Source organism: Aquarana catesbeiana, linkage group LG02, assembly GCF_042186555.1.
Source record: "Aquarana catesbeiana isolate 2022-GZ linkage group LG02, ASM4218655v1, whole genome shotgun sequence".
NCBI classification, from domain to species: Eukaryota; Metazoa; Chordata; class Amphibia; order Anura; family Ranidae; genus Aquarana; species Aquarana catesbeiana.
This window is the reverse complement of record NC_133325.1, coordinates 269066644-269078871: the sequence shown is the minus strand read 5'-3', so window position 1 is coordinate 269078871 and position 12228 is coordinate 269066644. Positions and strand designations below refer to the sequence as shown.

General features: G+C 40.0%; 1 protein-coding gene across 1 annotated transcript in view; it reads right to left on the bottom strand.

Annotated features, from left to right (window-relative positions):
- The window catches only part of IPO5 (importin 5), a 76683-nt gene that overhangs the window by 20343 nt on the left and 44112 nt on the right, over nt 1-12228 (bottom strand). Inside the window, exons 14-20 of the mRNA XM_073614407.1 lie at nt 10913-11131; nt 10244-10327; nt 9942-10074; nt 7498-7619; nt 6921-7017; nt 6543-6715; nt 3482-3593 (exon numbers count right to left, since the gene is read on the bottom strand). Coding sequence (XP_073470508.1) covers nt 3482-3593; nt 6543-6715; nt 6921-7017; nt 7498-7619; nt 9942-10074; nt 10244-10327; nt 10913-11131 — 940 coding nt within the window. The remainder of the gene's footprint in view (nt 1-3481; nt 3594-6542; nt 6716-6920; nt 7018-7497; nt 7620-9941; nt 10075-10243; nt 10328-10912; nt 11132-12228) is intronic.

The window sequence follows — 12228 nt, the reverse complement described above, 5'->3', positions numbered from 1 at the left end:
CTGCTACTACACTAGCAGCTTGGCGGTCCGGGCAAGAGCATTGCATGGGCAGTGCTCAGACCGCAGGCTGCCATTTAGTGATGGCTGCTTTAGGACTTAAAATTTCAACAGCCATGCTGTTAAGCCAACGACTGGCACTGAGCCAGCAGGAAGAAATAGAGGGTCTTGAGCAATTTAGAATTTAGAAGAGGTCTGTGTACCTTGTCCTAGGTCAATTTGGTGTGATGAGAAACAGATACCTTTTCTTCCTGCAGACAAGATGGTCTTTGTCGGAGGGAGTTGTAAACCAAGCTTCGGCTTGTAAACGCTGGCCCCTATAGTCACCTTCTAGGGCATGGGAATGGATATGGCTTTCCTGACCCCAGGGCAGAGTTGGGGAGTCACCGTGCCAGGGAGATTGTCTGGCTGAATAGAAGCACTAACAATTCAGGATTGTATTTGCTTGTTCCACGCTGTTGAGCATGTTGTCTTAAAAAGGTATAACGTGAAACAGAGGCAAAGAGGCTACCATTAAGCCTAAAACCCTGATGCAAAAAAGAGCTGAAGAATGTGGTTTTGACCCAAATCTCTGCATGTGGGACCTCAGGGGAGACAATTTTCCTGCAGAAGAAAGTTTCTAGCTTGGGCTGTGTACAAGGTTGAACCGAGGTACTCCAGCCAGAGGTGGAGGGCAGACTTTGGAAAGCTGGCCATTCAGCCTACAATTTGAAGGAAATGAATTGCCCTTGAATGTTGCCAGACAATTTTATGAGTGGTCCCTTCAATATTAGGTCATCCAGATATATCCTATGAAATGAATGCCTGGATTAATAGATTCTTAGCAAATTTTGCTCTAATGAAGTTATGTTATTAGGTCATTGCTATAGTAGCCCTAAATTTAGCTATTCTCCCACAGTAAAAGCAGAAAGCGGCAACGTGAGTGGAAGCTGGAGATGTGTAGCTAGGCATCTTGTATATTTATCGATGGCAGAAATTCTCCTTGTTGGAGAAACACCATATCTAGTTAAAGTGGTTGTAAAAAAAAAAAAAAAAAAAACACACACAGCAAGACAAAGGCATAATGAGCTAGTATGCATTGTATACTATCTCATTAAAATACTTACCTTGGATCAAAGCTGCTGCAGCAGGCCCAGCAGCACACAGCTGTGACCGGCGACATGTCTTCCGGAGTTATTTCTGGGTTTCCAGTGCTGCGATTGGCCGGCATGAGCGAGCCGTTTCAGTACGTATGTGCTGACGTTGGCATATGCGGATACAGTGAATAGCTCCTAAACTGTGCGATATTCATGGTACCTACAGGTAAGCCTTATTATAGGCTTACCTGTAGTGAAGTTTACCACTTTAATTTCATCCATAATTTCGGTACACAAAGAAATCTGTTTAGAGGCTTTAAAGAGTTTGTTACCCCAAAACTTCATATTCCTGACCTGTGCCTGCAGTACCATGTACTTGAATGAGAAAGTATTCTGTTCTTTGTATGCTTCCTTTATGTGAAATCTCTGGTGTTGCCGACAGCCAGTCCATCTGCTTTCCTATTAAAAACTGATCACACTAAGCAGGAGAACACACTGGTCAGTTCTCTAGCTATGCTGGGACATCATCCTGCTCTTCTCCAATGATCAGACTTGTCCTGACACTCCCACTGCACAGGCATGCACTGGGAAGCTCAGTGTACTGCCATTTCTCCTCCTCCCCCCTGCTCTTATGCAGCTGAAAACAGAACAGAGGGAATGTGATCACTTACAAAAAAAGGGAAAAAAATATATTTATTTTTTATATCTATACAAAAATGTTTTGCCTTTCAGTTCTATTTTAAACTGAATGGGCTGTTTTACAAGGTGATCATTTACAATCACTTTACGTTAAGTATGGGACGGATGACCCCATTTAGAATTGGGCCCATGAATAAGTTTGAATAGAAACCTTAATTTTTCTTCCAACTGGTACAACCACTTTGTGGTTAGTACGAAGCAATAAATTTGCTCGCTTTGGAGTTAAAGCTGGCAGATTGGAAGGTTAGAAATAAGCATGGGGCAGATCTAGAATCCCCCTATTGTAGCCCTGATCAATTGGACCCAGAGGTCCAGGGCATCTTAGATTCATACAGCGGCCCTTCATTGTGAGGAGGGCTTCTGGTCAGGCTTGTTGAGTTATGACTCCAGGGCTTGTGACAAAACTGTTAAACCTTGGTTTGAGCTGACACCTGGGAAGAACGAAGACACCTTTTTGTTGAGCAGATGTAGTAGCTGTACCAGAAAGAGACTTAGGATTTTTAAGGGGTAAGAATACCTATCCCTCAGTGACTTCCTTGATTAATTTTTCCAAAGGAATCCACCATACATATGACTATCAAAAAGGCATGGGTGGAAGACACATCTTACAATTAATTCAGCAGACTAAGCTTTTAATTTAAAAAAAAAAAAAAAAAAAAAAAAAAAAAAAAAAAAAAAACCACACTGCACAAAAAACTGTATGCACTGTGATAAGGGACATTCTGGAGACTTGGCCAATTACATTCCCTAAAGCGCCAACACAAACAATAAAGCTGAAGGCATCAGCTGCAATTGTTCTAAGAGTGGGATCATTAAAGACTCATCCAGGGTCGGTTTTCTAGTTCAGCTAGCAGTAATCTGTCAGAGATAGGGCAGAAATTGCCTGCTGCTAGGCAGGACCTGAATGTGGAGCTTTAAAGGAGAGCTTTCAATCACCTAACTACAGAATCCTTCAAAGGAAAAAACATCCTAAGTAATGTAAGGTGTTTATTGAGAACTGAAAATGCAGGATCCACTACGTGAAGTCAGTTTATTTTTCAAATTCTTTTCCATAGGATAAAGCTCAGCAAAAATACCAAGTATCCTTTCAGGCTTAACCACAATCATTCTGCATGTACAGGAATGTAAACATCCCTTGTGACAGGTACTCTTTATGGAGGGATCTGGGGTCTTATAAGACCCTAAACTCTTCCTCTGCACTTGAAAGTATTCAAACCCCTAAGAACGGCGTTTTTGAATACTTTAGACTTTTGAAAACTGGCACCGTTGGATCCAGTGTAAATCGGAGGGGACATTGCTTCCAGGTTACTACATCCAAGACCCGTTTAAGGCCAATTTCCGGTTTTGTTCGGGTCTCGGGCCACCGGTGGATGTGGCGGCTTGTCACTCAGGTCTCCTGGTGGTACCAGAGAGGCTGGGCGAGTGGAAGGTGGGGGCGTCCCCTCCCGTTGCTTGTAATAACAGTCGAGCGGTCGCTTAGCCGCATTGGTTTTTACTAGAGCGCCTACTGTGAGCTATAAAAACGGTACCGGGTGATGACTTCAGCTGCAGGCATCACTTCGGTACAACCACTTGAAGCCAATGAGGTACAAGTACACGATTTGGCGACAATGGGTAATGTACAAACCAAGTTAGGAATTAAAACATGAGATGTGTATAAGAGAAAAAAAAAAAAAAAAAAAAAAAAAAAACGTTTTATGGAAACCTACCTTGTCTTAATTCTTGATTTTTAAAGTGCTCTTCTAATTTGCTTTTGAGGATTCCTCCAAGCTCTTCAAAGTGTTCACTGTTTAAACATCCATCTCCCATAACCTCAATGCACTACCCAAAAAAACAAAAGAATATTCAAAAACATATGTAAACAAGACCTACGACTAAAAAAAGTTTAATGCTTACTTAATGCAGAGAAAAAAAAAAAAAAAAAAAAAAAAAAAAAAAACTTAAACTTCACATAAAAGTGGATGTAAACCCCATTCATGAAATTTGACCTGGGCACAGCTATCTGTAGTAGAAACACATACAGGTCCCCAAGCGCTAAAGCATTTAGATTGGAGACACATTTTGCACGCATTCGCTTTCATACTTTGAAAAAGCGCATATGCGCAAAGTGCGTCATCACTGCAACAGACGAGCCTGCGTTCCATGCTGGTTATGGGCATCCATCCCTCTTCCTTTCTGCTGGCCCCGAGTGGTTGTGTCATCCAGGTGTACTGCATCTCTGGCTTGGCTCCATTGTCGGCTTGCAGCATCCCCCTAGTGAGTCTTGATTCCTTAGCCTCCCTCCCCGGACAGCTCATACAATCCTGCACCACAGTTTCCACACACCCATGTGCACTTAGACCTCTCGTGCACCTTCCCCCTCCCTCAGACCAAGATTCCATCTTCACAGCATGGATACCGGCACCCCTCCATGCCACACCAGCTGGTCTGCTAAAGGATTTTAACCCCTCAACACCCACAGGATCCAGTGTGGTATCGGCTGTTTCAATCTATTTTAATATAAATCTCTCAATCTTTTATACTCATACACTTTTTTGCTCATCGAGGAATAAACATGTTTTTTATGTTACGATTGACTCCTGTGGTTTTTCATAAGACATCACTTAATCCATTGAGCACTGTCCATCCTGTTTTGTTTACATCTATCTGTAGCGTTTACTTAACTCACGCCAAAGCCCCAAGTCCCGTGTCTTCTGCTGCTCTGTTCCTCTTATTAACATAACTTCTGACAAGTTCTCCAACAACCGAGATAAAACTAGCCTGACATTTATGTCGGGATGATGCATAGAAATAGATTGACAGGTGGCTTATTCACAGCTTTGCACATTTCTTCCTTCCTCTGCCTATGTGGGGGTGCTTTTCCTCCAATCAGCTGTCACACTGTTTTCCAAGAATCCACACCCCATGGTGGAACAGGAAGAGAAAACTAACACAATGAGCATTTTCTAAACAGTCTAGAAAGTTGAAGACAGCACATATACAAGTAAAACATATGTAGGGAGATTGGTTTAACTTCTGTGTATCATCTAAGGCTGTTCACTGGGTATATATGTGAGGGTTTATGTCCACTTTAACATTACACAAGTGTACAAATCTTTAAAAAGCAGAGGAAAAAAAATTAAAATATACAAACATTCTGAAAAAAGGTGGACTATAATTGTTCCAGAAACTGGAATGCAGGAATATCAAGATATCCAATGTAGATGTGTTTATATTCAATGCTCAGGGCTAAAGCTGGCCCTTTTTGTTTTCCAAAACTATATTGCTTGCAGCAAAGAAGAGTCAATCTGATGATGTGGAGATGCCCGATATACATTTGTAGGGTTTTGCTAGTTTTGCCTAGGTAGGTTACTCTTCCACAAATTCAAAGGGTTTGCCTTCTTGGCAAAAGGGCTTCTCTGCAAAATAAGCCTGGACTTCTCTTGAGTATTAATATCCCCCTTATGTTGCCCCTCTTTAGTCCGTGCACTGCTGCCGCCAGACTCCAGTAGAGATGTAGCTCTTGAGGGCACAGCTACTCTAGCTACAGGCAAAGTGATCGCTTGCTGTGCACCATCTCTGTTCTTAAAGCAAATGCCTCTGTCTGTACATTTATCATTTCCCCTGGTGTTAAATTTGAATATTCTAAATATTTAGTCCAGGACAGAGAAAATCTGTGTTTGGGACCTGTTCAAAAAGGATCCCCTTCTGTCTGCTTTGAAGCTGGTCTCTTGCAGTGGCTTGGAAGCGCTTCAGTGCAGATAATTCAAAATAAACACCCCCATTGGACTGCAACAGATCCTTTACAAGTGCAGGTATGGATGAGAAGAGTAATTTATTCTCAGCCCCTCATAAATACAGTAGAGCATTCAAAAGAGCAGTGGAAAGTTCAAGAATATTCCACTGGTCTGGTTTTAAATCCAGAAAATATTTTGCCTTGGTGTAACTGATAGAAAGAGTGTTGAAGTTACTAGCCACCTTTGTTCAGCGAGTCTTGCAAACACATAGCAAGGGCCATTCCGCCCTGTGTTTTGTGCTCAGCCATTTGCCGCTGCTTCTCCAACTTTCTGCTAGCTTACTGTTTTTTTTTTTAAATGTTCTAGTCCTCTCAATTCCTGAATTATTTAATGCAGCGCTAATCACCAGCTGCAAGGTCAGACTAGTACAGCATATACTGGTCCACCCCTGCTTGTGCTCCAGGACGCTAGCAGCTTTAATTTAAATTGTAATGCCTTAATTTACCTCCAGTCTATCAGCCTCCAACTTCTCTGGTTTCAGATGTTGATCTTCCCTGCACAGAGCCCTTACATGACTTCCTTCTCCAGCCCAGGACTACATGCCCTATGAGGAATTGCGCCTCACACATTTACAAGTTCTCAGGCTGACATGTATGAACGATGTTACTGAGTTGTATGTGTGCTGCACTATGTATACTGACATGTAAACAAATAACACATTCTGTAAGCAGGCCAACTAATCAGCTGACCAACTAGTCAATAATGAAAATAGTTGACAACTATTTTTATTATTGATAATGTTGATTAGTAGTGTCAGCACTAGAAAACAAGTAAACTTTACGAACAAGTCACTGGTCTGTTCAGTGATTATGTAGCCAACTAATGGTAAAACAGCTCTGGATTGTGTCTACAAAATATAAAATTCCTGCCATTTCAGATCAATCTTTTTAAAAATCAGGAACTTTGAGCTTTGGCCTCCCACTATGCTCCATCGTTCCTGTGGATAGAAAAAAAAAATATATATATAGTAGTAAAAAAAAAAAACGGGACTCACCTTAGCAAAAGAGTGCATAATCTCTGAAAGCACATCTGAATCAGGCTCAGTTCCTATCCCTTTGATCAGAGCATCACACATGAAGTGCCACATTTGTGTCAGGTAGTCAGGGCCACGGACCCTAGCACATTCCAACAACAATGGCATGGACTCTGCAGCTGCAACTCTGACGCGTATATAAAAGTTAGGGAGGAATTGAGAACTTTTGCATGATTACAATTTTGAGGTTTGCTTTTGAAAAACAGTGCCTTAAAATATTAAGGATAAGGCACAATTCCTTCTCTATAGACATTTTGCTAGAATCATAAATGTGAAACAGTAGTGGTTTTGCAGAATGAAGAAATGAGCAGAACTACATTTTGGTTTTAAAAAGGATATCATCATGAAAGTAAAATTTAAGCAACGGGACCATCAGTTTTACAACTTGCTCCGTATATTCAACAAAGCCCTCCTTCAGTTCTTTAGCATAACAAACCTTTAAAAAAAAATAAAAAAAATTCAAGTTAGATATTTCATGTCAGAGGACCCATTTAGATGGTCATTAAAACATTTATGCTGCCCAACTGAAGCTTTACTCTTCTGTTCAGTTTGCTGAAGGATGATCTTATTGTGTGTAAACATATGACCACTCTCTCAGGTCTATGGGCAGTGTTAGAAACACCGTTATACAATATGTTACCTTTAAAGTATAATTGTCACATACAGAACAAGAACCGACAAACAAGATGTTACTGGTCTAGCTACCGATTCTGTAAAAGGTTAGTTGTGTCCTACTAAACTTCGCCAACTGCTTTGTGTGGACACTGCATATTCAATACAGCTGCACCTAGAGAAATTTATATTATACTGCAACATTAATGTTGACAGTTTAACTGAATAGTTAACACCTGCATATGCAAAAACACTTTTCAGAGCGAAATATTCCTTACTAAAAATTAAACACCTTAATACTCACCAACATCTGACATGCAGTTGCTTTTTCTTCAAGTCCTGCAGTTTTAATACCAAAACTCTGCTGATCCCCCAAGTTAACAAATTCCCATCCATCATCATCACCCATGCTTTCCATGTCTTGAGCTGTGTTAAAGAAAAAAAATAAATAATTGGTGCAGGTTAATCACTTGTTTCCCAAGCCTATTCTGACACTTCTCACAAAACGTAAAAATTAGCTTTTGTTCTAGAAAATTACTTACAACCCCAAACATGTATTTTTTAAGCAGATGCCCTAGAGAATAAAAATGGTGGGTTTTGAAATTTTTGTCTCAAATGCAATTTTAAATTTGAACTTTAATGCACAAAAACCACAATAACCAATTGTTCGGTAAAATATAAGAGAACATTATGCCGAGTAGCTAGATACCCAACACGTAATACTTTAAAATTGTGCACAGTCATGGAATGGTGAGAAGTTATGGTACAATTATCCATATGCAAAAGCCTTTACAAGCTACCAGTTTAGAGTTACACTAGTGCTAGAATTATTGCTCTCACTAATACCCCACATGTGGTGCGAACCCCGTTTACATATGCGCGTGCAACCTATGTATGCATTCGCCTTTGTGTGCAAGCACAGAGGCGCATTACATTTTTCTATTTTAACACTCTTTATACTTTTTATTATTCACTTTTATGGTTATCACAAGAGATGATCATCATGATAGCATGTCTTTTCCGGAGACATCTGGGGTGTATTGGACGCCAGATCTCTCCATCACCCTTGAAAGCAGCTAATCAAACCAAGATCGGTTTAATCACATGCTTTGTGAAAATAAATGGAAAACGCGCTAACAGTGCACAAATTGGGTGAAGCTGCAAACAAAAAGATTTCCCTTCTAATGTCAAAATGTAAAATTGTGTTGCGCTAAAGTACAAAAAAAAAACCTGAATTCATCTAATTTATCATACACGCAAATACGATTATAAAGTGCAAATAACAGACACGTTAAAATGTGAAAAATGTGTCCAAGCAGAAATAAATAGTCCCAAAACCAAAGAAAGTCCTATTTACACGTGCATCAATCGAAATTCTTAATTTTTTCACAAGAGGTGACCAAAGTGACATTCATATTCAGAGTGGTCAACCCAAGCTCAAATGCTATTCCCATTAACATCAATGGCACTTCTCATAGAAAACCAGGGTACACATCTGGACCCAACACTAAATGGACTCCTCCAAATCTCTAATGGCTCAAATTCTATTTGCACAATCAGAAGCTCAACGACTCCCACAGCGCATGTGTAAGCTCTGACTGGAGCAGAGGGCGACCAACTACACCAGGAGCGACTCTGGAAAGTCTGAAACCCTACTGAGGAAGAATTTGAGCAATTAGAGATTTGGAGGAGTCCATTTGTCTACCCTGGTGTTCTATGAGGAAAAGTGGCATTAATGTTGATGAACATTTGCGCTTGGGTTGACCACTCTGAATATGGAGTCACGGTGGTCTGGTAAGCCTGCACCTTTATCATTATTGGTGTTGGTGGATGATGCTGGCACATATTGTGAATAATGAAGAATTGGAATTGATGCAGATAAACAGGACTCTTTGGTTTTGGGACTTTAGATTTATATCTGCATGGACACTTTTACATTTAGTTAACTTTTGTATCCGTTATTTGCACCTGATCTTTATATGCATGATAAATATGAATTAAGGTTTTTTTTTTACTTTAGTGCAACACATTTTACATGATTTCACAAGCCGATAAACTGCCTATTTACATCAGACCAAAACCATAAGTGACCATACTGATTGCCTTATAGTTTTTTTTCTTAGACCAGAGATAATCAGAGAAGTTCCGGTCCTTAGTCTTCCCTATGGTAAGCCAGTGAAACTGCTGGCTAAGTCTCTAGCTCCTCGGTGGGACAGGAGAGCTCAGGAAGGCAGTGGAAGGAGAGGGACCCCCTTTTGCCACATGTAAAAGCTATCCAGTGTCTATTAAGTCACTCAAATACATTTGCAGAATTTTCAACTAGGTTAATGGGGGTATGTTTAAAACCACTTTTATTTCACTTTTATGCCACTGCTTGTATGTTTCAATGTATCCTACATTCCAGTTTAATTCAGTGTTTCAAAGCATTTGTAATCAGTCTGCTTAAAGCTCTACCGAAGCATTCCAGCAATAGAAAAAGAAATACTAGCAGTACATACAATTTCGGTTAGTGTTCAAACATTCTATATACAATTGAATGAATGAATGAATGAATGAATGATTTGTAAAGCGCTGCAATTGCGAACTGAATCGCCTCAATTGGTATCAAGGTAACAGACCTCAGAGAAACATTCAATGTCAAAGCATTTCACAAACGGATACACAGTTTTTGAAAGGTCAAAATACACTCATCCACAGAGCACCCCAATGGTTAAAGATGCAAATAGAACCCTAGTAAATGCAACTCACTGTCAAGGAGAGCAACCTCTGGTTTAATTGATGCAGTTTTCATAAGAGGACCCATGACCACAGGGAGGTATTGCTGAAATTCCTTCCCAAGAATCTTGCACATGCGTGCCCAAGCAGAGATCATATATGAAATCTTGAAGAAAAAAAAAAAAAAAAAAAAGAAGTAAAAAACACACATCCTGAAGAGTTTCAAGTTGAAATACATTTTACAAGAAGTCTGCACAAATAAGCACAAGGATCATCACCAATTTAAGTCTTGTCAAACATGAAACAAGATTAATATTTATATTTTGTGAACACACCTGAGGATCATCATCTTCCAATTCGCTGAAGTCAGTCTGAGTTTTTAGAAGAAGCTGCATTACATCCGACGCATCTTGCATGAACTGAAAGAATAAGGTGCACTGAAGAATTACTACTTGTCCATGTCAACTAAAAAGTACTTTAAACAACAAAAAAATATTTTTGGGTTTAAAGTGGAGCTGTCACATTTGACAATTTGTTTTCTTTTGGGCGGGTGAGCAGGTACCTGGTTGACAAAAACCTGCTCCAACTTCCGGGTAGATCACCAATCTATGACATTTCCAGCATCTCCTCCCCTCCACTGCCTTCTGAGACACACACAGGTCACAGAAGACAGCAGGACCATTTAGAATGTGCATGTGCATTAGGAAACAGGCAGGGAAGCCTGAAGGCTTCATTGCCGGTTTCCCTTACCTACAATGCCTGCACCTGAAGCAGATAGATAAATCGGCTAGGGGTGCCAACATTGCAGGATCCCTGGACAGGTAAGTGCCCTTATATTAAAAGTCAGCAGCTACAGTATTTGTAGCTGCTGACACTTTTTTGGGGGAGACTGGAGCTCCTTTTTTTTAAGTTGCATTGAACATTAATCAGCTAGAGATTAAGTATTAAAACTTCCATAAAAAAAAAAAAATAAATAAATTGTAAACACTGCACAGAACACTCACCTTTTCTTTACCTACAGCCAGCCCAATAAGACTGATGCATTCAATAGTCTTCCCCCTGAGAAGCCGAAGCTCTTTCTGCACTGCATTTTCCACAATGTGTTTCAAGGATGGCATAAACAAATCGTAATAGGGGACAAACTTTTCTTCTGCTGTGTCTGCCACAGAGGCGATTGAAGTCACGACTTGTTCCAGGACCAGCTTTGTTCCCTTTTGTATTAGCTGAAATGCAAAAAAAAAAAAAAAACACTGATGAAATAAAATGGAACGTCAAATTTATTCTATGTGGGCACAAATTAAAAATTAACGTGTCAAAAGAAATTTACTTCACTCAAAAGAAAGACTACATCCATTCTCAAGAGAGATATATAGAGATACACACACAGGTGGATCCCTGGGTTACAAACGACTCCTACTTACAACAGGAAGTGAGAGGAAATCTACCCCTAGGAAGGGAAATTCACGCCTGTAAGTTATCATGGGAAAAAGGTGTCTCCACTGAAGCTTTATCACCAATCCTTGTTTCCACAACAACCCAAAATCCAATTGTCACAGGGACAGAAAGAGGTGAAATCTTCTGAACAGGGGCACGGACAACAAATGTTACAGGGGTGTTAACCCTTTCCCTATGCTATCCAAAAAGCTTAAAACATTTTATGGCTTGAGTTACACTCAAGCCACACAATTTTTATATCTCTCTCTATATCTATCTTGAGAATGGATGTAGTCTCTTGAGTGAAATAAAATTTGATTTTTTTTTTATAGATAAATTAAAAAAAAAAAAAACCCACAACACTGATCCTACACATCAGTAATAATGCATAACTCCTCAATTGTGTGCTGAGTTTTTGTTTTTTTTTTTATGCACAAAATAATTCACAGCACACTATTGAGGAACAATGCATTAAAGCGGGGGTCCACCTATCGGTTTTTTTTTTTTTTTTTTTGAGTTCATTCACAAACTTTTCTTCTCAGCATTACATACTCACATATTGTGTGCAATATGTCCGCCTGTGTCAGATTTCGTCGGAAAGAATAACTTATATTATTCACTGCAGGCGGTTTCCATCTTCATTGTGGGCATTTGAAGCCCACAAGCATTTATTTCCTGGATGTGGTGAATGCTGTGCTCCCAGCATTCACCGCTCGTTCCCGCACATGCTCAGTGGCATCCTGGGAAGCCTGAGACTAGCTCCCAGGAGTCTGGGAGAGGCTAGAAACACGCCTACTCCCACGGGAGGAGAACCAGGAAGTGCAAAGAAGAATAGAAAAATAAAAGGTAATTACGGCGATTTAAATTTTTTTAAAGGGCATGTCAG